Source organism: Neofelis nebulosa, chromosome 18 (genome assembly GCF_028018385.1).
Source record: "Neofelis nebulosa isolate mNeoNeb1 chromosome 18, mNeoNeb1.pri, whole genome shotgun sequence".
Classification (NCBI taxonomy): Eukaryota; Metazoa; Chordata; class Mammalia; order Carnivora; family Felidae; genus Neofelis; species Neofelis nebulosa.
The window spans coordinates 44,182,555-44,204,664 of record NC_080799.1 but is presented as its reverse complement, the minus strand read 5'-3'; the positions used below and the strand labels follow the sequence as shown (position 1 = coordinate 44,204,664).

General features: G+C 66.0%; 2 protein-coding genes across 7 annotated transcripts; one reads left to right on the top strand and one right to left on the bottom strand.

Annotated features, from left to right (window-relative positions):
- Window positions 1-5,675: 5,675 nt before the first annotated feature.
- On the top strand, window positions 5,676-19,817 carry BAIAP3 (BAI1 associated protein 3). 5 transcript variants are annotated; one of them, XM_058711191.1, is made up of 34 exons: window positions 5,676-5,772; window positions 9,975-10,115; window positions 10,318-10,405; window positions 10,544-10,624; window positions 10,999-11,106; window positions 11,522-11,581; window positions 11,719-11,785; window positions 11,887-12,082; window positions 12,430-12,474; window positions 12,604-12,681; window positions 12,807-12,909; window positions 13,220-13,327; window positions 13,426-13,521; window positions 13,648-13,751; window positions 13,977-14,097; window positions 14,508-14,632; window positions 14,738-14,828; window positions 14,992-15,048; window positions 15,131-15,228; window positions 15,331-15,382; window positions 15,472-15,602; window positions 15,846-15,969; window positions 16,051-16,194; window positions 16,305-16,397; window positions 16,494-16,685; window positions 16,760-16,828; window positions 16,905-16,984; window positions 17,066-17,174; window positions 17,543-17,614; window positions 17,702-17,782; window positions 17,876-17,996; window positions 18,081-18,204; window positions 18,286-18,491; window positions 18,566-19,817. In XM_058711191.1, exons 2-34 carry the CDS (start codon window positions 9,985-9,987, stop codon window positions 18,667-18,669), a joined length of 3,459 nt encoding a protein of 1,152 aa, XP_058567174.1. In that variant the 5' UTR covers window positions 5,676-5,772; window positions 9,975-9,984; the 3' UTR covers window positions 18,670-19,817. The 5 variants fall into 5 exon arrangements, with proteins under 5 accessions (XP_058567174.1, XP_058567172.1, XP_058567171.1 ...); XM_058711189.1 differs by having other exon boundaries at window positions 10,318-10,624; XM_058711188.1 differs by having other exon boundaries at window positions 16,905-17,174; window positions 17,702-17,996.
- On the bottom strand, window positions 19,618-22,101 carry TSR3 (TSR3 ribosome maturation factor). Of its 2 annotated transcripts, none has more exons than XM_058711202.1 (6): window positions 21,905-22,101; window positions 21,584-21,803; window positions 21,075-21,268; window positions 20,531-20,707; window positions 20,267-20,330; window positions 19,618-19,992 (listed from the first exon to the last, which is right to left on the bottom strand). In XM_058711202.1, the coding sequence occupies exons 1-6, from the start codon at window positions 22,014-22,016 to the stop codon at window positions 19,815-19,817; spliced, it is 945 nt and encodes a 314-aa protein (XP_058567185.1). In that variant the 5' UTR covers window positions 22,017-22,101; the 3' UTR covers window positions 19,618-19,814. The 2 variants fall into 2 exon arrangements, with proteins under 2 accessions (XP_058567185.1, XP_058567186.1); XM_058711203.1 differs by having other exon boundaries at window positions 21,605-21,803.
- Window positions 22,102-22,110: the final 9 nt, after the last annotated feature.

Genomic DNA, 22,110 nt, shown 5'->3' with positions numbered 1-22,110 from the left:
TCCTCAGAGGTCGGGTCTGGTCAGGGCGGAACTGGCGTCCGGAGCCTCCCGGAGCTGGCACCGGCCGGTCCGAGGTCCTCCGGGCCCCAGGGAGGACTGTGCGCAGGCACTGGCCGGAACCCTGCCTTGGGGGGTCCTGGGCGTCAGGATGCCCCGGAGGCAGGTCCGAGGCCACTGTGCGCAGGCGCTTCCTTTTTCCTGAAGGGCTGTTCTCAGAAAGCACCCCAGAAGCTGAGCCCGCCGCGCAGCTTCCGGAGCTGGCCACCTGCTCACTTGGGCCCAGCCGGGAGGTGCCGCGGACGCAGAGGGGGACAGGCCCAGTACCCCGGGGCCTGGTGCCAGCAAGGTGGGGCCTTGGCCTCCTGGTCCCAGGGAGCACGGTGCGGAGTAGATGGGAGGCCCGGAGCCTGCCCTGCGCCGGCTGGCCTCGCCTTCCCGGCCGGCTCACCTGTGTGGCTCCGGTGCAGGGACCCGGCCGGGCCAGACGGGTCCCCGAAGGGGCGGGAGCTGGTCGCCAGGGCCCTCGGTCAGGAAGGGCACCTCGACTCGCCAGGCAGCAGGATGGCAGTGGGTTGGGGGGGGGGGTGGCGCGTGAGGCCCCCGTCCACAGCGCCTGCGTGGCCCCGCGGTCCCAGTGCCTTGCTCGCTTGCTCGGCTGGACATGTAGCTGAGCTCGACGCTTGCTGTTGGCGATGTATTTTTCTAATGCGGAGGGCCCCCCGGGGGACCCAGCCGGGTCGTGTGTGTGCGAAGCCTCTCCCAGAATGTCTTATTTTGTAATGACTCAACTACACTTAGTAATAGCCACACGTGTATATGGTTAATATATATGGAAATTCAATATATTTTCTAGTTAAAGCATTCTGAAGTAATCGATGTTTCTAGCAAATTGTCATGACTTCGACTAATGAAATGTCCTCTTGTGCCACAGTCCTTGGCTTAACGAAGATGTAACTCTTGTAACGGGGGAAGGAGGGACTGTGCCCGTCCTGTTTCTGCTGTGAGGGAAGAGCCTGTTCCCGGCATGAGGCGCCTGATACTTAGTAAGGAATTGTGGGCAATACGTTAACCACTGTATCTGAGAATCCTCTAATTAAAACATTTCCACAAGTGCTGCCTGCAGGCTGTGTCCTTTCCTGCCCTGTGCCACGTGGGCTGCCCCACCGCTGGCCTCGAGTCAGACCCTCGGTGGTTCGCGCGGGGGGGCATGGGGGGGGTGGGCGCTGGTCCCCTCTGTTGTCCCCGCTGGGACCAGGCGAGGGCAGCGAAGGCAGGGAACACATCCCGTGCTGACCCTTGGCGCCGGAGGAGGGTGTCCCTCCTGGGGACCCCGGGCCGGGCCTCCACAGGAAAGGGCGTCGAAGTCCTCAGGTGCCCAGACCCTGACCGCGTGTCAGCCCCACCTTGGGGCTCCCGGGACAAGCCGGCCACCGGAAGACGGGCTGTGGGTTCCCGAGAGTCCCCCTGGCCTCCCTGGACTGTCCCGCCGAGGCCAGTGCCGCGCGCTCACACCTGTCTACCGAGCAGCGCCACCTCATTCCCTAACTGGGCCGCCCCAAACCCTCCTGGTTCGCATCAGCTTGAGTTGGGCTCTGTGGATGGGCGGCCTCCATTTTGAGGTTGCCATGACGACGAGTTGCCAGGTTGGAGGGCCAGGCTGAGCGCTGACTTGGGCTGGCTCGAACCAGTCTGAGCCTGCTCCAGCAGGGAGGGGCTGGCCCTGGTGCTGAGACAGAAGGTGGGGGAGGGGGGGTTCTGCAAGGTGGCCTGTGAGGCTCGTCCAGAGACCTCCGGACCCTGTGACCCCACCTGCAGGGCCCTGACCCTGACCCAGGAGGCTGGCTTAGGACCACGGGGTGGGCAGGGGGCTGGAGCACCTGGCCCCATCTGCTGTCTGGACCCCAGGAAGTTGGCAGGGCCGGGGCCTAGGTCCTCCCTTCCTGGTCTCTGCCTTCCCAGGTGACCTGCCACCACGCTCCTGAACGCTGCCCCTCCCACTCCTGGAGCCCCAAAACCTGGGCCCCCATTGTGCAGAGTGATGCTGGGTATTCAACTCCCCCAGCTTTGCCTTCTGATGTCACACACGACCTTCGCCCCCTCCGGGGTGGGCCGGCACACCTGCCCCTGGGCCAGAAGCTGACGCTCGGGCTCAGTGGACAGACACTGGACAGTGGGCTGCAGCCAGGCCGCCCTCCCTCACAGAGACCCGCAAAGCCCTGTGTGGGCCTGCTCCCCTTCCACCACCAGGCCTGGCGCCCAGGACCACCCTGGTCCTGCACAGGCGTCGCCTGTGCGGGTGCTGGCAACTGGGCCCCAGGAGCCAGCATTTCAGGTGAGGGGCCAGACCCCCTCCCACCTGGAGCCACCTCTTCTGCTGGCAGAAGCACCCAGGATGGCACAGGTGATGGGACAGGTTCCCACAGTCAGCGCCGTGGCCAAGTCCCTGGGTGAGCCCCCACAATTCTCCTAGGCTGCCCCACTCCCACCCCCACCCCTGCAGGCCTCTGACAGGTGCCTCAGTACCAGTGGGAGCGGTGGGAGGAGCCTTACTGCCAGAAGGCTATGCCTGCAATTCCAAGGTCTGCCACCAGAGGGCATCAGGTCAAGCATGTATTTTTTTTTTTTTAAGATTTTATTTTACTTGATTTTATTTTTACATTTTTAATGTTTGTATATTTTTTTTTAATTTTTTTTTCAACGTTTTTTATTTATTTTTGGGACAGAGAGAGACAAAGCATGAACGGGGGAGGGGCAGAGAGAGAGGGAGACACAGAATCGGAAACAGGCTCCAGGCTCCGAGCCATCAGCCCAGAGCCTGACGCGGGGCTCGAACTCACGGACCGCGAGATCGTGACCTGGCTGAAGTCGGAGGCTTAACCGACTGCGCCACCCAGGCGCCCCTATGTTTGTATATTTTTGAGAGAGAGAGAGAGAGAGAGCACGAGCAGGAGAGAGGCAGAGAGAGAGGGAGACACAGAATCCGAAGCAGGCTCCAGGCTCCGAGCTGTCAACACAGAGCCCAACGTGGGGCTCGAACCCACAAACCGTGAGATCGTGACCTGAGCTGAAGTTGGATGCTTAACCAGCTGAGGCCCCCCCAGGCACCCCAAGATTTTGTTTTTTAACTAATATCTACATGCGACGTGAGGCTCCAACCTACAACCTGAGATCACTAGTCACACGCTCCACTGACCAAGCCAGCCAGGCGCCGCAAGGGTGAGGTGGCCTTACAGAGACGCCCCCTCAGCTCCTGTGCTGCCTTTCTCCCTGCTCTCCAGCGGCCATCCATCTGGAGCCTGGGGTTTTCCCCTGGCTCCATGGAGGAAACCACTCCCCTGCCTGCCCAAAGCCCAGAAGGTGTGAGCCCCTGGGTCAGTCCCAGCCGCCTGATCCTCTAGGTGAAGTGTTTTGTGCCCAACTCCTGCTGTGACAAGTGCATGTCCCACATTGCCTGCTCCCGGCCTCTCTCCCCACTGTGGAGTCACCCCCAACCTACGGAGGCGGGAACTGAGTCCCTGGAGGGCCAGCCTGCTGTGACCATGGTCAAGTACTAGCTTCTCACTGAGAACCCCCCTCACTGACAGGTGCATACTATGTCCATTTTACAAAAAAGGGAAACTGAGGCCCAGAGCTGGGCTATGAACCCAGCCGGTTGCTGTGTGGCCCTGAAAAAGCTCTTTCCCTCTCTGGGCTTCAGTTTCCTTATCTGTAAAGGACGGTCGTAAGGTCTCCTCCACCCCAGCAGGCCGCAGTGTTAGGCCTGAAGCCTCGGCGGTGCTGGCCTCCAGTCCCTTGCTCCCCAAAGGGCATTGGATGGGGGTGCGGGCAGGGGCCCCTCCCCTGGCAGCTGCCCTTCCTAACTTCCTGTTTACAGCAGCCGCAGAATCTCTTCACCCCAAAGCCACGATGATCACCATGGCAACCAGGCCTGTGTTTGTTCCAACAGGTTGGCAGAATCTGACGGAAGACTGCAGGAGGGGAGGGCATCAGCACCGAGATCCTGGCTCAGGACCTGCCAGTCCCCGGGGAAGAGTGGTAACTGTCCCCTCCCGGATTCCTGCCTCGTCGTCTCGTGCAGAAGGAAGCCGAGGGGTGGCTGGTCTCTCGCTCCCCTGCACCCTTCTGCCCCCATTTGCCTGGCTGTGCTGGGTCAAGATGGAGGCAGGGCCTGGAGACAGAGCTTCCAGAAGGAGAATCCACCCTGTGGTGCTGCCCCCGCACACACACACACACACACACACACCCCCAGCCATAGTTCTGTGTCTCCTCCAGTACAGATGTGCGGAGGGCAGCTTGCACATGTGTGGGTCTGAACCCAGGAGCTGAGACAGGAGGTGGCCCATCAGAGCAGTGTCCACTCCGGCTTGGGGTGATAGAGGAAGCACCTGGTTCCCCCACCCCGGGCTCCCCACACTCCCGCACCCACCCACGCGCACCACGAAATAAAAGGCACAGGTGTTCACAGGCGGACGGGCCGCCTCCCTGTGTGCAGCTGTTGGAAACCTGTTCCTCCAGCCTCTGGCCCTTCCTTCAGCTCGGCTGACCCCTGGCCTCCCCCGAGCAAACTGTCCTCCCCTCTGGGCCTTTCTGTGTCCCACACTGCCTGGGGTCCCACATTAGCGATGAGGTCCTCTGAGTTAAAAACATCTCCAAATCTGTCGATCCCCTAAATACAAGGTACCCTGATGATCCAACAAGATCAGCCAGAGGCAAGGCGGGGATCCGGGGACCCGGCGCCCCTCAGACAGCTCCAGAACCTCCACGTTCCTTCCGGGACCTCTAGCACCAGCGGGCACTTGTTAGAAACGCAGATGAGGGCACCTGGGTGGCTCAGTTTTCAGTCAGTTTTCAGCTCAGGTCACGATCTCGCGGTTTGGTGAGTTGGAGGCTGGCGTTGGGCTCTGCACTGACAGGGTGGATCCTGCTTGGGATTCTCGGTTTCCCTCTCGCCCTACCCCACCCTCCCCCCAAATAAACTTAAAAAGAAATGCAGACAGGTCACCCCTACCTAGCCCAGACTTTTGGCATCAGCAGGTCTGGGGCTGGCGCAACAATCTGTTTTAACGAGCTCTGCAGGCCAACACAGTGTGGTGCTGGCTCAAATTTCAGAGGAGGTGGAGGGTGGGCTAGGAAGGGTGCGCGCGGGGCATCCCGCCCAGGCCTGAGGTTGCAGGTGGCGCCAGAGCCCTCACCTGCGCCACCGGGAGGATCACCCAAGTGGTGATCGGGGTGGTTGTGGCGCGTCCCGGATTGGTGCCTGCAGCACCCCTCGCCCGGGGTGCAGGCTGGCGGTGGGGTCAGCGCTTGGGCTGGGAGGGCGACTCGAGATGGCTGCGCAGCCCTTCCAGAAAAGTCCTCGCTGCGGCCCGGGCTTGTCTGATGCGGTTTCGGTGATTCTGGCTTCCCGAGGGTCCCCAGGGGACGGGGTCCTGACACCGCAGAACCTGCTCCTCGCTCTGCGCCTACCGGTGGCTTGGCTGACCGCCCCGCCCCCCAGGGGAGGGGGCTCCGTGGCCCGACCCGCTAGGCGGCCTGGGTGCGGAGGGGATCCGCGCGCGCGGCGGGAGCGGCGGGAGCGGCGGGAGCGGCGGGGGCGTGGCGGGCGGGAGCGGCGGGGGCGGGGCTGGGGCGGGCCCCGCCGCCAGGCCCCGCCCCCGCAGCGCTCAGGGTTCGGCGCGGCTGCTAGCGCGCGCTGTGCCTGGCGTCTCTGGAGCGGGTGCGGAGCGCGGCATCTCCGGAGCCCCCGACCGCGCGCCCCCGGCCCGGCCCACGGTGAGTGCACGGCCTTTGGACGGCCTTGGGGCGCCCCCTCCTGCGGCCGGCGCCCGGTCCGGCTCCTGCGTTTGCGGACCCCGAGGGGGCGCGGGGAGGCCCCCCGAGGAGGAGGGCGGCAGGAGGTCGCGAAGACGCTCCCTCGGCTCCGGGGAAATTGAAGCCGGCGCGTGCTCGGAGGGACGGTCTCGGGCCCTTCTCTGGGCCCACGTCCTCAAGAACGCCGGAGCGGGCGGGGATCGAGGAGGCGGGCAGCAGGACCCCCCCCCCCCCCCACCACCACCCAACGACGCCGTGGCCCCCATCCCCGCCAGGCGCAGGCCGCCGGTGGGTTGCGGCCAGGGACTTCAGAGACCCTCCGCGGGGTTTCCCAGGCAACCCGCCGGGGGCCGGGGCGGGGGGGAGATGCCCCCAGTGCCCAGTCCCCCCCACCCTGCCGCCAGTCCCCGTAGGACCCTTAGTCTCCACGAAATCCCTCCACGGGTCGGAATGGTGTAAAACAACACGCACCTACCAGGCTTCTGACCTGCCCGCGACCACCCGCTCATCAGGGAGGGAAGGACCTCGACGGATCTGGGGGCCCCCACCCCCGAGGCTCCCGCGGGGAGCACCGAAAGGAGGGGGACGGGAGGGGAGGGAGGGGGGACATCACGGTGGAGACCGGTGAGTAAAGAGCGGGGGAGGGAGCCTCGGAGGAAGAACGGACAGAGAATTTCATTTTTCATGCGTTCATTCTAGAAGCATCTAGGTAGCCCCTGACAGTTGATCTCAGACTTCCTAGGGCTTCAGGTCCAGCTGCGGAGCTCGCTTAAAATCATTCCCAGGCATCTCCCCGGGGATTGGGTTGGGATTAGATCTCAGGGAGCAGCATTTGTGATGGACACGGCTGCTGAGCTGTGTGCAGGAGAGCACTGTCTAGGGAGTCACAGGACAGTGAGAAATCCAGTAAAAAAAAAAAAAAAATGTGAAGGGAGTGGCTGGCTGGGAAGAGAAGGCCGAGAGGGTGACACAGAGACCAGAATGTGAGGCCAGACATCCTGCCACTGCCCGTACACACCCAGGGTAGCATCAACGGACCCCTGCCCTCGCTTCATCAGGGACCAGATTTTGGTAAGAAGGGACCTAGTGTTCTGAGTGTTTATTATCAAGGTGTTTATTCATCGTGAGGGTGGCCAGGTGGCCACGGGGGATACTAACTAGGGAGATACATCTGGCTCTGCTCAGGTGCCCCTAGACTCACCCGCTTTGGTGCCACCTAAGCCCACAGGTGGGCTTACAGGAGACGGGTGTGGCTTACAGCCCTCGCTTTGAGTCCTGGCTCCAGGCGGGTCAGCCCAGCCCCGGGCTGCGAAACGGGACGGTGATACCAACTTTGCAGAATTGTCTTTCCCCATTCACCCTGGGTCTTGAAGACGGCCAGGGGACAAGGTGGTACTTTCGGCTTGGCCCCAGTGCCAGTGTGGCATTCAGCTCCTTGTCCAGCCTCACTTTGTCCGTTGGGCAGCCGCTCTGGCCCTGGTGGCCGGGCACGAGCGGAGGCTACAGACACATTTTGCTGTGTGCTGCTGCCCGGGGCCAGAAGGGACAGAGACAGGGAGAGTTCAAGGAGGGGCTCTGTCGGGGGCCGGCAGAGGGTCCCTGCAGCCAGCAAGTGCTTCCTGGGGGTCAGCCACGCACCCACCGCTGGTGTGGCTCCGAGTGAGGTGCTGGCTGGCTCCCAGGGCCCAGGCCATTTGGTGCAGAAACGTCATCAGTGCCCCAGCAGCCAGGGGTTTCCAGGGCAACTGGAGGAGTGTCTGGGCACCCAGGGATGAGCCATCTCTCCTAGACACCGGTGCCTAGACGCCACTTTTGCCCCCATCCGGCCCGTGGGCTGAGGGAGGGAGCCCCACGGAGGGGGAGCCAGCCTGTCTGGACCCCCAGAAGTCGGGTGTGCCGGGAGCTTAGAGCTTGAGCACCACAGAGTGGAGTTCATCCCCGGCCACTTGCTGGCTCTGTGGCCTTGAGTAAGCACCTAACCCCGGGGCCTCAGCTTGGGGCCTTTTGGGGGCTGTGATTATGAGGTGAGGTGGCTCCCCCTCTACCCTGAACGTTTTATTGCCACAAAGACACCCCGTCTCTGCGGCTCAGGCCGCTTGGTTCCTGCGTCACGTTTGTCTCTGGGACCGTGAGCCCCTGTAGCCCCTGTCACACACAGACGCAATTGGCGGTTGCCCTGGCAACGGCTCAAGCAGTGGCTGCTCCCTTGCTTTGGGGGGCGGGGGGGGGGGTAGCAGCCTCTTCCCCACAGCTAGAGAGGAGGGGGGTGCCCTGATGCCCGTCCCCTTAGGACCTCGCTGCTGGCGGTAGGGGCGACAGCTTCCAGAACCACATGCCCCAGCCGCTGAGCCCCGTCCACACATCCTCCCGATCTTTGAAGGGAGGCTCCCGGGGGAGGCAGTAAGAAGTACGAGGAAGGTGGGGGCCTCGTTTCGGGCCCATGGGCCAGTTGTCCTTTCTGTCCCCAGCTCTCGGGTCTGATCAGATGAGACCCTCTGAGCCCAGCATTCCCCGGGGCTCCGTAGAACCAGGGCTGGGGCACCAGGGGGTAGGAGGATGTGCCATCTGCAGTGGTGGCCTGAGCAGGGACGGCAGCGCAGGGACCAGTGAGAGGCAGACAGACACAGCTGGGAGCAGGCATCCGGTTTGTTCAACAAAATCTGTAGGACTCATGAGGTGCCGTCTGCCCTGGCCCCAGCGCTCCCAACAGGGCACAGGATTCTAAGGAGGAGGGAGCAGACGTTAAGCAGAGATGTGCAGGAACACGGGCACGATCCGCGAACGGCGGGCACAGCCTGGGGAGCTGGCCTGGGCACACAGGGCACAGGTGGGTCTAACCTGGCTGTCCCACCGCTAACTGCCCATGAGATCGGGGGCAGGTGTAGTTGGAGCCGGCTGAGTCCCCATTTCCTGTTTTGTCCAGTGAAAACGACAGTGCTTCTCTGCACGGCTGTGCCTGGGCTGGAGGGGCCCTCAGCGAGTGGACAAGTGGGCACCACCAGGGAAGGGGACCAGGGCAGTGGGTGCAAAGGCCCTGTGGTACCCTGAAGGGAGCATGATATGTCCTGTGCGGAGGCACAGGCTGACATCCTGGGGCAGGGAAGTCCGAAAGGTGGGCACCGAGGGGCAGATTCAGCCTAGCGGGGTGGGGGGTCAGCACTTTCCTCTGCTAGTTTTCAGCAGGGGTGCACGAAGACCACCCTGGGGTTTGGGGAGGCACAGGCGGGTCCCTGGCGGGACCAGGGAAGGGGTCGGGTGCCTGGGCTGGTCAGGGCTGAGCAGGAGCAGGGCTCGAGGGCCCACGGCTGCTTAGTGGTCCTCCTGCCCTTCCTCCGGGGTCTGCAGGGGACACTGTGGCCCCAGGGAGAGGTGTGCAAGTGCGCCCACAGGGAGAGGATGGGGCGCTGTCCCTGGCTGTGCTGGGCGGGTGAGGACTTCGCCAGCGGCCCCTCCTGCGCATGCTGGCCACTCGGGGTGAGGGGGTCTCGAGGAAGGCCCAGGCACGGTGGCCTCTTCTTGCCCAAGCTCCTCTGCAGGATGAGGACTTTGGGAGTCCTGAGGAGGGGTTGCCTCCTGCAGGACCTTTGCCTGCCCTGGCCCCAGACTGGACCATTACAGGCTGGGTGAATTGGGCACCCCTCCCCGACAACTCCGTCCCGTTCGCAAAGCGCCCAGGAGATACAGGCACTTGCTGCTGAGCGGTCCTAGGACCCCAGGGACACAGCCAGGGGTCCCATCCCTAGATGGGCGGCGGCGGCGGGAGCGTGGCAGTAGGGGCCCTCTGCGGTGAAGTCCAGCAGCAACCGGTGACAGAGCCCGGACCGTGCCAGCCCGACCACCACCTGGCAGCCTCGTCCCGTCCCCAGCGCGGCCCCGCAGGGATGTCCCGTCTTGCAGATGGGACACGAAGGCTGAGGGAGCCCGAGGGAGCGGCCCCCGGTGGCCCCTGGGTGCCCGGCGCGGTGCAGCACGGGAGCCGAGTCGCAGGGCCTCAGGCTCCCGTTCCCCCGGCAGGCCAGGAGGCTGCGCCGTCAGGAACGCGGCTCGTGTGCGCTTCTGGCGGATCCGTCCGCCGCTCGATGTGCACCCGGTGCGGTTTCTGGGGCCGGCGCGGCGGTGCTGCTGGGACGTGCAGGGGCCGCAGCCGTGCGCTCTGCCCGCAGACCTCTGGCCATGACGACCCTGCTGGAGATCAAGAGCAGCGTGCTGCGGCAGGTGCAGGCGTGCCCCACCTTCCGCCGGAGGGCCGAAGGAGAGCCGGCCGCCACCAGCGCTGACCCCCCGGAGCCGGCCGCAGGGGCTTGGTGGGTGCTCCGCGCCCAAGCCTGCACCGTCGCGCGTCCCCGGGGGAGCTGGGAGAGCGGGGCGCGCCGTGGACGCCGTGCTGGCTCCCCGGATGTGTGGACACGGGGAATCCGCTCGAGGCGCACGGCCGGCAGCTGGTCCTGGGCAGGGGGCGGGTGTGTGCCGGGGGGCCCGGGTCTCAGGCCTGGCCTCTCCCTGCAGGAAGCGCGGGGACGGCGTGGAGTTCTTCGCGCACATGCGCCTCATTCTGAAGAAGGGGGAGGGCAGACAGGGCCTGCCGTGCCCCGAGGTGAGGATGGCCCAGAGCTGCTGCCCGGTGTGGGCCTCCCCGCCAGCCCCCTCTGCAGCGGGCCCCCACCCCTCAAACCGACTCCCGCCGTGCCTGGGCCCTCCCCCCTCTAGACCCTCACCCCAGTGCTCCTCACAGGTCCTCTTGCGCAGCGGTTCGCCAGCCCCTGCTGAGCCCGTGGACCCCAGCCGTGGCCTGAGAGCCCTGACCCAGGAGGAGGTAAGGGGGAGGGGGCGTGGCCCCAGGGAGGGTCTGGGAGCACCTAAGATGGGCCTGGCCCAGGATCTGGGGACAGGGTGGACACCAGAGGTGGCAAGGGTGAGTGGGCCGGGACTTCCCATGCAAGCCAGTAGGAAGCAGAGCTCAGGGGGCCAGTGCAGGGCCCAGCAGGTGCAAAGGTCCTGATGCTGGGACTGCGGTCTGCCAGTGGGGGGAGCTCCTGAGGACTGCCCCCCCCCCCCGCCCCTCCCAGGCATACAGGGGGTGGAACCAAGGATCCCCGGCCCCCAGTGGCCAGGGCTCAGGGCCTGGGGCTGAAGGATACAGGGATGGGGCGGCTGGGACTCAGGGTGTGCGCCCTGCCCCACCCACAGGTGGAGATGCTCTATGAGGAGGCCTTGTACACAGTCCTCTACCGTGCAGGGACCATGGGCCCTGACCAGGTGGATGACCAGGAGACCCTACTGGGCTACCTTCAGCAGGTGAGCCCCACCGGCCCCACCCTCCCTGCTGGCCTGGCTGTGCCTTGTCAGGGGAGCCCTTTCCTCTGCCTGGAGGCATCATCATCAGCCATGTAACACACACAGATTCGCCGCACGTACGGAACACACACATACCCACACGTGCATGTGCAGACACATGTATGCGCTGGTAGGCGTGCCTGGGAGGATGGAGGGATGGGGACACACACACACACACACACACACACACACACAAAGAAGGGTAGAAAGCACAAACCGACAGAGGAACGGACCCAGAAGATGGACCGACAGATAAACAGATCTTTCCTCCTCCTCTGTGTGTGTGTGTGTTTCCTCTGCCCCGGGAGGCCCCCAGGACAATGGCCAGGTTTGCCTCGGGGGTACCTGGGCCCTCACACCAGCCCACCCTCTACAGGTGTTTGGTACCAGCCCTGAGGAGCACGCTGAGGCCATTGAGCGTGTGAAGAAAGCCAAGGTGAGGCTGCCACCCACGTGGGCAGACACTGGCCAGCCGCGGTGCTAGGGCTCGGGGTGGGGAGGACACAGAGCAGGGCCTTGTCGCGGTCACACCGAGCCTTCTGCAAGAGGCCGGTCAGCACCTTCTGCCCACAGGCCCCCACGTATGCCCTGAAAGTCTCTGTCATGCGTGCCAAGAACCTGCTGGCCAAAGACCCCAATGGTGAGTGGGGACCAGCCTGGACCTCGGCTGTGCCCGGGTCCGGTGGCCACAGAGGGACGGAGGGCCCAGGGCTGGCGGCTGAGGCGCCTGATGTGTCTCAGGCTTCAGTGACCCGTACTGCATGCTGGGTATCCTGCCGGCCTCGGGTGCCCCCCGGGAGCCAGGGCCGCGCACGGAGCAGCGCTTCAGCTTCCGCAAAGGCAGCAAGCGTGGGGGTCCGCTCCCGGCCAAGTGCATCCAGGTCACCGAGGTCAAGAGCAGCACCCTGAACCCTGTTTGGAAGGAGAACTTCGTCTTGTAAGGGCCCTGGCCCAGCTGGGCGGCAGGGCGGTCGGGCAAGGGGGGCTGCCTGCTGGGGCAGAGCATGTCCTGAGGACACAGGCCGGTGGCTGCCACACTGTGCCTGCCCCAGGGACCCGAGCGGGGGCTGTTCACGTGACCACTGTCCAGAGGAGGAAATCGCCTCAGAGAGAGGTGCCATGCCCCGGGGGCCTCACAGTCAGGATCCAAATCCGGGCGGCCTGTCCTGAGAGCTCGAGCTGAGCTCGTGGACCCCTGCCCGCAGCTCCTGAAATTGTCCCTCCCCTAGCCCTGGGCAGGGGATGGTCCTCCACCCTCTGGGCTTCTCTCCGTTTTCCTTGCAGTGAGATCGAGGATGTCAGCACGGACCAGCTGCACCTGGATATCTGGTAGACGCCCCTGGTCCCTGCAGGGCAGCCGGTGTGGGTGTACCTGCTTGGGGGGAGGGGGGGTTGAAAGAGGACACTCAGGGCCCAGCCAGGCTCCAGACAAGCCAGGTTTCCGCGCCCCGCCCCTAGGGACCATGACGATGATGTGTCTCTGGTGGAAGCATGCAGGAAGCTGAATGAAGTCATCGGCCTGAAGGGCATGAGCAGGTATGACAGGTGGGACCCTCGTGCCCCCCAGACACTGGGGCTGCAGCTTGGCCACGTGGGCCAGCAGAGAGTAGCTCCCCAGGGACTAAGGTGGGGCCGCACCCCCCCCCCCCCGCTTTGCCTAGGTATTTTAAACAGATTGTCAAGTCGGCCCGTGCAAATGGGACAGCAGGGCCCGCGGAGGACCACACAGATGATTTCCTGGGGTGTCTCAACATACCCGTCCGGGTGAGTGGGGGCCGGGGCTTCGCTCACGTACCGCCTGTTTGTGGAGTCTCATCCTCCGGGGATACTGCTGGTGGGTCTGCCCTGCGACTCCCCCAAGCATCTCCTGGCCTTCTTGGGCTGGTGGGGCCTTGAGCTGCAGGGGAGGGGGAAGGAACAGCTTCCTGGGGGTCCGGGCACCCCTGAGGGCTCACTCGGTGCTGACCACCCGTCTCCGGGACCAGCAGAGCTGTGTGTTCTCCTCTTGGTCCCACAGAGAGTCCGTGGGAGGGAGCTGGAGGGGGGATGGCGGGTGTGAACCCTTTCCTTTCAGGAAGTGCCCGTGGCCGGTGAAGACCGCTGGTTCAAGCTGGAACCACGCTCCAGCGCCTCCCGCGTTCAAGGAGACTGCCAGCTGGTCCTCAAGCTGATCACCACACAGGTGGGGAGCCGTGGGGGGGTCCCCCGCCCTGCGTCTTGGCCGTGCACCCCTGCCCACGGGCTTGGGCAGGGCTGGTGACGGCGGCTCCTGCATTCCAGAGGGACACGGGCATGAGCCAGCGCGGGCGGGCGGGTTTCCTGTCCTACATGCTGCTGCTCAGTCGTCTCCTGCAGTTCGAGCACCGATCCGAGGAGGTAGCCTCGCCCTCCGGACGGGGCTAACCGGGCGCCTGGGGAGGCAGAGCAGGGGAGCCTGGGCACCGGGGGGAGGAGGGGATGGCGGCCCCTGCCTGCATCCACGCCTGCCCCCAACTCCCCCAGCCCAAGGCGAGCTGCTGGCGGGGAGAGCTCAGCGGGCCCGCGGCCACGATCCTCTGCCTGCACGGCGCGCAAAACAACCTGTCCGCGCTGCAGCTGGCTGTGCTGTGAGTGGGCGGGGCCTCCGGGGCGGGGCACAGGGAGGCCGGCGGCGGGTGGGCGGGCCTCGGGGCGGGGCGAGCGAGGGAAGGAGTCCTCTGAGTGGGAAGGCATGAAAGGGGGCGGTGCCATGGGGGAGTTGGGGGCGTGTAAGGGGCAAGTAGGAGGGGCACGGGCGGGGTGGTGTCATCGGGGTCTCCGTGCCCATGGGCGGGGCTGCCCCCGACTTGCAGGCACTGGCAGGTCAGCAGCCGCCACCATCAGACCCGGACCCTGGACTACGGCTACCTGCTGGGGCTGCTGGAGGACATGCAGGCGCATTGGGAGGAGGCGTCTTCGCTGCCCCAAGGGCAGGTGAGCTGTTCCTGGGGGGTGTGCTGTGGGGCCGCTGGCGCTGGGGCAGACAGGGCGGAGTGCTACCCACATGGGGTGCTGGGCTTACAGGGCCCTGTGGGGCTGAAAACAAACTTCATGACCCAGGATAGAGCGAGTACTGTGCAATGCTGAGACAGGGGATGTGTCCGAGTCCCAGGGGAGGGAGGTCGTGCCCTCCATCTGGGCGAGGGACGGAGGGAGTGGGTGCTCGAAGCTGGGTAGGGGGAATGGGGGGGGCGCCAAGGCCCTGAGGCCGTGGGGACTGTGGTGGCTGAGTTTGGAGAAACCAGGCCCACGGATGGCCCGAGGAGGCCCTTGCAGACTGGCTGCCCCTACCCACCCCGTGGGGAGGGCAGTGGGGGTCAGCTCCGACGGGCCGGTGCCCCCAGGAGGAGAGCCTGGCTGACAGCTTCAATGCCTTCTCCGAGTTTGGGCTGCGGCTGCTCCGTCAGCTTCGGGACTTCTTCCCCGCCACCAACAGCACTGCCGTCTATCGTCTGGAGCTGCTGCTCAAGTGGGTGTGGCCCAGGTCCTGGCCGGGGGTGGGGGCGTGGGGGGTCGGTGGGGGTGGGTAGGGAGCTGGGCGGGGCAGCGCACAGTCAGCGGGCGGCCCCTCCAGGTGTCTCAGCAAGATGCAGATCTTCCAGCCTTCCTTTGAGGTGTGCTCCTTCCGGACAGAACTAAATGCGGACATCTCTGCTGCTCTGAAGGTGTGTCTGGTGGCGAATCTGTGCCCGGTGCCCGCCCCTCGAGGCCCACACGGGGGGTGCCCGGCGGCGCCCACCCCCGGCTCCCGGCCTGCTCCGCCACGCTCCGGGGCCCTTTTAACCTCCCCCCCAACCCACCACCCCGTGTTGGTGGCTTGTCTTGCAGAGAGGCAACCGTGAGTGGTATGACAGGCTCCTGAACACCAAGAGTCCTCGAGAGCAGGTGCCGCGGGGGAGGGGAGCGGAGGGGGGGGCGGCAAGTAGGTGCGGGCCAGAAGGTCAGTGTGAACCGGGCTTCCTCGCAGTCGGGGCCGCAGCGCCTCGCCGGGCTGGTCGAGCTGGCGGACGCCGTCTACGAGGATCTGCAGTCCTGCTACGGCATCTACGCCAGCCTCTTCCACAGGTGGGGCCCCGGGCTCTGCCCGCCGTCCCTGCCCCCGGCCCCTCAGGGATGCCGCCAGGCCGGTGGCGGGGCAAGCAGGTGTGTGACATTTGTTCCCTGCAGCATCACCGACATCGACTTCTTCACACTCACTTTCCGGCAGCTGGAGCGTCTGGTGAGGAGGGGCTGTGGGGAGAAGCCCCCGGGCTGGGAAGGGGCCCGCTTTCCCTGTTGCTGGTGGCCCGAATGCATCCTCCTGAGTAGGTGGCCGAGGAGGCATGGGTGCTGACGGAGGAGCTGAGCCCCAAGATGACCCTCGAGGTGGCCTCAGGGCTCTTCGAACTGTACGTGACCCTGGCGGACATCCAGCGTTTCTGGAGCAGCATCCCTGGCCGGTGGGTGCCCTGCCCCAACCTATCTCCTTCCCCCCACCTGCCCTGTCTGTCTCCTCCCCCTGTTGGCCTCCCAGACCTGCACCCCCTCCCACCTGTCCCGCAGCCTCCTCTAGGAGGCCTCTGGGACAGCCCGAGGGCCCTTGGAGGCAGGCTCTCCCGGGTGTCCCCTTGGGCCGGGACCCTGGGACGTGCTGGCTCAAGGTGTCGGAGTCCGGGCGAGCTCCCACTGGCCTCCTGCCACAGCGACAGCCGCTCCCTCGCCCTGGCTGGCATCCATGGCCCGTTCCTGCCCGCTGTGAAGCTTTGGCTGCAGGTGCTGCGGGACCAGGTCAGGTGGAGGCTGCAGGGAGCTGTGGATGTGGACACGGTGAGTAAGCGCCCGGGCCTGAGGGTACTGGGCTCAGCCAGGGCCCCCCCTTGCCACCCAGGCCTCCTCCTGCCTTCATAGCTGGAGCCCATGGACGCCTCCTCCAAGCACAGCAGTTCTGCGGCCTCGGCTAGTCTCTGCTTCAGTCACATCCAGGAGCTGTGGGCCCGCCTGGCATGGCCCGACCCTGCCCAGGCCGAGGCCCTGGGCACCCAGCTCAGCCAGGTGTGTTGGCTGTGCGTTGGGGAGCGTGGTCTGGGAGGAGACGAGTCTGGGAGGGCCGCGGGCCCAGGGGACACAGCCCGCAGCTCCTGAGCCCTCGTCTCCCACCGTAGGACCTGTGTGCGGCCACCCTCTTCTACACTGAGCTGCTGCGGAAGAAGGTGGACGCTCAGCCGGGGGCCGCGGGCGAGGCAGTGAGCGAGCCAGTGAGCGGCCTGGCGGGCAGGGGGCGGGGCCGGGGGCGGGGCGGGGCCACCACCGGGCTGCCGACCCCTCCCCCCCGACGTGGGCCGCCTCCCCAGCTCTGTGTGGTTCTCAACAACGTGGAGCTCCTGCGCAAGGCTGCCGGGCAGACGCTGCGGGGTCTGGCGTGGCCGGAGGTGACCTCCGGGCCCGAGGGGGTGCTCCCGCGCCCTCTGCTCGGCTGTGCACAGGCCCTGGACGAAGACCTGCAGCAGGAGGTCCACACCGTGACGGCGCACCTGACCTCCAAGGTGGGCGGGCGGGCGGGCAGGGGACCCGGCCGCCCCCTCACTGCCACTTGGTGCTGAGCTCTGCCGTCCCTCAGATGGTGGCTGACATCAGGAAGTACGTGCAGCACATCAGCCTGTCGCCCGACTCCATCCAGAACGATGAAGTGAGGGCCTGGGCACCGAGGGGAGCGTGCGCGGGGTGGGGCCCGGGCAGTGTGGCACTGAGGATGCTGCCCGCAGGCCGTGGCCCCGCTCATGAAGTACTTGGATGAGAAGCTGGCCCTGCTGAGTACCTCCCTGGTGAAGGAGAACCTTAGCAGGTACAGCTTGGGGCGGTTGGGCCGGGGCGGGGCCTGGGGTCCCTTCACGGGCACGGGCACCGGCACGGAGTGTCCCTGCAGGGTGCTGGAGGCCCTCTGGGAGCTGCTCCTGCAGGCCATCCTTCGGGCACTGGGGGCAAACCTCGACGTCTCTGCTGATTTCTACGGCCGCTTCCACTTTACGCTGGAGGTAGGTGGAGGGGCCTCCCTGCTGGGGCTCCCAGGCCCTTGTCCCGGGCACCCGGCCATGTGCCCTCGGCGGGGAGGCCTGGCCTTCCCAGCCCGGACCGCTCCCCTGGGACTCCCACCAGACCAGTGCCTCCTCCCTGCCGGCCGTCTGTGTGAGCAGCACCTGGGCCACCTGCCAAGACCGTTGTCGGGCCCCAGGCACTGGCATCCCCCCCCCCCCCCCCCCCCCCCCGTTTACGCTAGGTGTGACAAGTGGCTCTGCCCCAGGGCTCCCAGGCGCCCTGGTGCTGCTCAGGGCTCCGCCCGGCCCGGCCGCTAGCCCCAGCACGAGCAGTGCCCCACATCCCTCCCACTTCGCCCTGCCCCCAGGCCCTGGTGAGTTTTTTCCACGCGGAGGGCCAGGGTCTGCCCCTGGAGAGCCTGAAAGACGGAAGCTACAAGGTGAGTCTGGCCCCGGGACCTCGGGCGGCGGGAGAGGGGGGCGCGGCGCCGGGGGGGCCCACGATCAGCAGCCCCTCGGCTCCCCAGAGGCTGGAGGAGGAGCTGCGCCTGCATCAGTGCTCCACCCGCGAGTGCATCGAGCAGTACTACCTGGACAAGCTCAAGCAGGTAGCGAGGCCCCGTGTGCGCACGCGCAGTGTGGGCACGCGGCCCCGCCCCCGAACCCCTGCGCCGCGGTCACTGGCGCAAGCCCTTCCGCAGAGGTCCCTGGAGCAGAAGCGGTTCGGACGCCTGAGCGTGCGCTGTCACTACGAGGCAGCCGAGCAGCGGCTGGTGGTGGAGGTGCTGCACGCCGCGGACCTGCCCCCGCTGGACGCCAACGGTGAGGGGCGGGGCCCGGGCCAGCGGCGGGGGGGGGAGGGGGCGGGGCCGCTGCTCAGGGTCCGCACGCGGCTGTGCCCCCCAGGCCTGAGTGACCCGTTTGTGATCGTGGAGCTGGGCCCGCCACACCTCTTCCCGCTGGTCCGCAGCCAGAGGACCCAGGTGAAGAACCGGACGCTGCACCCCGTGTACGACGAGCTCTTCTACTTGTGAGTGTCGCCCCCCCCCCCGCGAACCCCGCCCCCTCCCGGACAGGGGGCAGGGCTCCAGGGACTGCCCTTCGCCCGCAGCTCTGTGCCGGCAGAGGCGTGCCGCCGCCGCGGTGCCTGCGTGCTGTTCACCGTCATGGACCATGACTGGCTGTCCACCAACGACTTCGCGGGGGAGGCAGCCCTCGGCCTGGGCAGCGTCGGTGGCATAGCTCGACCTCAGGTGGGAGGGAGCGCGCGGGCCAGGCAGCCCGTCACCTTGCATCTGCACCGGCCCAGGGCCCAGGGTGAGTGAGGGTCCGGGGGTGGCGGGTTCGACGGCCGCCGTGGTCTCATGCCGGCCCCACCCTCCCGCCTGTAGTGAAGTCGGCACTGAGGATGCTGGAGGGCCGCACCAACAAGGAGGCGCAGGAATTTGTCAAGAGACTCAAGGAGCTGGAGAAGTGCATGGAAGCGGACCCCTGAGCCCCCGCCCAGCCCCCCCCCCCCCCAGTCCTGCCCCGCATCAGCTTTGTGCAGTGGGGCTCATGCTCCCCCGTGTGGTGTGCGTGCTGCCCCGGCCGTGTCTGTGTGGTGTGTACCGTGAACCCCTTGCGTCCAGCGAGCAGCCCCCCACCCTGGATCTGGGGGTAACTCGCGGGGCCTGGCCACCCGGCAAGCTTCTCTATCTGCAACCTTAGCTTGTGCAGCCCGCGCAGGGTTCCCGGAGGGGTGGCTCTGCTCCCCAGGAGACATCAGGCTACGTCTGGAGGCGTTTTCGGTGCTCACGGCTACTACTGAAGGAGGTGCCACGGCACCCATGGCGAGACCAAGGACACTGCTGGAAGTCCTGCGGTAAATGTGACAGCGCCCTCCGCCCAGCAAGGAACAGCCTGCCCCAAACGTTACCAGTGCCACAGCCCTTCTCAGAGGAAGCACGGTCTTCGCTTTGTGGGGTGGGGAGTGTGGCAGGGCCTCGCAGGCCAACAGGAGGAATGGCTCATGTTTGAGTCTGGACAACTCCACCTGTGGTGGGAAACCGCTCCCAGGTGTCCTGGTGGAGGGACAAAGTGAGCGTCTGGGACCCTTCACCCTCACCCGAGGGTACACGCGGAGGTTTGCTAAGCAGCGCCCGGGTCTCCAATCCCCACCTGGCTCCTAGGCCTGGGGGAGGGTGCCCCCACGTCACTGTGAGGCCGGGACCTCGTGCCAGGTCGATCGGTCAGGGTGAGGGGCCCCATGTCGGCCACTCAGCTGTGTAGTTACTGTCCCTCCGTGTGCGCACACGCGTGCCCACGCAAGATGGGCCCCAAGCCCGGCACCCCACCGTCCAGCGGCCCAGACCCTTCCCGTCCGACTCGGCCTCACTGGAGACTGAGAGTCCCCTCCCCCCCATCCCCAGGGCAAGTGCAAAGAAACAGGCTCACACCGGGGTCTCCTGGCTTGCAGCTTCACTGGGAGGGCTCGAAGGCCCCAGAGCACAGCTGTGTCAGAACCGTGGGGACACAGTCCAGGGCCACTCGGTGTCGAGACGGCTGAGGCTGCCAGCCTGTCTGTATCCCCACAAATCCTGCCGCTCTCTCTCGAGTTTCTTATTGCTCCGCCTCAAAAAATATACGTGTCTGCAACCTTTAGTCTCTCTGCCGCTTCTTGATTCCTTTCCAAACCTGGGCGGGGGCCCTGGCCTCTGCCTCCCGCTTCTGAGAACCCTCTTCAGGGCAGCCGCCGCTGTCTCCTCCGTCCTCGGCATCAGGCCCACGCTCCACAGGCTCGTCCTCACTGTCGCCGTCACTGCTGTCTGTAAGCAGCCTGGAAGGGAGAGGTGCGTTTACTAAAGGCACCATTCCCGGCACGCTCACTCACAGAAGCCCCAGCTGAGAACGGAGTCTCCTATTCCCCGTGTTCTCGATACCAGCACCTCTCCAGTGGGGCGGCCACGGTCCTTGACCACAGTCACAAAATCATCGTGCTGTTGTTTGGGGATCCACACACCCCCCCCCCCCCGCCATCCACAGGAGGGGCCGAGGCCAGAGGACAGCCCTGGGTCTGACCTGTCCCCATACTGGGAAGCCCAAGGACCTACCGGGTGCCAGCCAGCGGCCTGTTGGGGTTTGCAAACTCTCGCCCAGAATCCACATCGAAAGGATCTGAACAGAGGAAGCAAGTAAGAAAAACACCCACACCTGACCTCAGAGTGCACACAAGCCTCCCACAAGCTGGGGCAGGATGCGCCGCCCCCCCCTCCCCCGCCCCCCCGCTTCTCAAAAAGAGGCTGCATGCCTGGAGGAGGATTAGCATTAGCATCCTGGCACCCAGCCAGGGGGCTTGTGTCCATGCCAGGCCTCACCGATTTCCTCCTCCCCGGGGTGCTCCTTGGCGCAGGCCAGGAACTCCCGCTCCGCCTGCAGCACCTCCTCTGGGCCGCTGCAGGCCGCGTACTTGTCCAGGAGCTGGCGGTTCAGGTCTAGGAAGCCCTTGCCCCATTTGAACTTCCGCAGCAAGATGACCGCAAGGTCGGAGAAGCCTGACGGTGAGGACACAGAAAACGCAAGGATGCTGACCATCCCTCTCCCATCCCGAGTGTGCTCCCAGCGCCCTCAAGGCTGTCCCAAGATCTGACACTCCGTCCCACGGTCCAGACGGCCTGCTCACCCGCCTCCGCCATCCACTAAGGCCCTCTTCCCACGTCTCGTGGGGCCGCCTGTCTGAGCCTCTACCGGGACCATAAATTCCCTGAGGACAAGTGGAGGGGTGACAAAGGTGGGATTGAAATCCTAGCCTGTCCACCTTGACCACCCCGCGGGCCCTCGCGTCCCTCCCGGGACGTGCCAGCAGAAAACACACTGCTGGGAGCCTAGCCAGACTTCCAGGCTGGCGGCTCGGGCGCTCACCGAGGATGCAGAAGGTGGCGGCAAAAGCCTCCACGCAAGACAGTTTGCCGGGTCGGCCGTAGTTCACGGGGTTGGCTGCTACCAGGTGGGGCAGCAGCCGCAAGTGGCCCCCCCGCATCTTCCCAAACGGTGTCTCATCCAGTCGGGCCCAGGAGCAGTCGATGACCGCGACCCCACACCGTGCCGCCAGCTGTCTGTCAAAAGCAGAGGAGGGCTAGGTTCTGGGGGCCCGCACCTCGGTGGAGTCCTGAAAAAACTGACTTCACTAGAGACACAAGAACATCATTCCCCGGCCCCCAAACAGCCCCGACGGTGTGTGTTCCCGGGGTAGGCTCCTTTATTCACTCCACAAACGTTTACTGAGGTCCTACTATGTCCTGCGTTAGGGATGGGGGCGGGGGGCGCAAACTAGGCAGGTAGAAAAGCTCAGACAGGAATGATGCGCCAGGGCCGGGGGTTTACTGAGACTCCCGCCCACGCCCCTGACCCCCCCCCCCCCCCGCTCCTACCTGTCCGCGGGGGACACGTACTGGGAGCCCACGGGGCTGAGCACCAGGCCGCCGAACCTGTGGCCCAGGCGCAGGCAGCGCACCAGGCCCAGGCGGGCCAGCTTGCGGCCCGTGCAGCGCCGGGGGTCGCAGTGGCCCAGCTCCCACATGGCCAGCGGGCACGGCAGCCGCGCCGGCCCCGAAATGCCCTCGTCCTCGGCCGCCTCTGGCTCCACGGACGCTGCACCGGAGCAGAGAAGGGTACCGAGCCTCAGGCGCAGCTCCGAGGGCCCGCCCCGGGCCTGCGACCCCCGGCCCATTCCCCGATCGCGCCCCACTCACCGCGCAGCGCGGCGCCCACCTCCTCCGCGAAGGCCTCCAGGGAGCGGCCCGCGGGGCGCCGAGCGCGGCCGCCTTCGGCCACCGGCCCGCGCGGCGCCCTCCTGCGGCCCATGGCAGGGAGCAGCCTGGGGTCCCCGACACTCGGGGCGCACGCCTCCTCTGCGGCCCACCTGCGCAGGCGCCGGGCGCCACTTCCGGCCCGGCGG

Excerpts from the sequence above, each read along its gene's own strand:
- BAIAP3 (XM_058711193.1), top strand. The coding sequence starts at position 9,985 with ATGACGACCCTGCTGGAGATCAAGAGCAGCGTGCTGCGGCAGGTGCAG. Across the intron at positions 12,083-12,429 it reads TGGAAGGAGAACTTCGTCTT|TGAGATCGAGGATGTCAGCA; the intron begins GTAAGGGCCCTG and ends TTTTCCTTGCAG. Across the intron at positions 15,970-16,050 it reads GAGCTGTGGATGTGGACACG|CTGGAGCCCATGGACGCCTC; the intron begins GTGAGTAAGCGC and ends CTGCCTTCATAG.
- TSR3 (XM_058711202.1), bottom strand. The coding sequence starts at position 22,016 with ATGGGCCGCAGGAGGGCGCCGCGCGGGCCGGTGGCCGAAGGCGGCCGC. Across the intron at positions 21,804-21,904 it reads GGTGGGCGCCGCGCTGCGCG|CGTCCGTGGAGCCAGAGGCG; the intron begins GTGAGTGGGGCG and ends GCTCCGGTGCAG. Across the intron at positions 20,331-20,530 it reads CCCCGGGGAGGAGGAAATCG|ATCCTTTCGATGTGGATTCT; the intron begins GTGAGGCCTGGC and ends TCCTCTGTTCAG.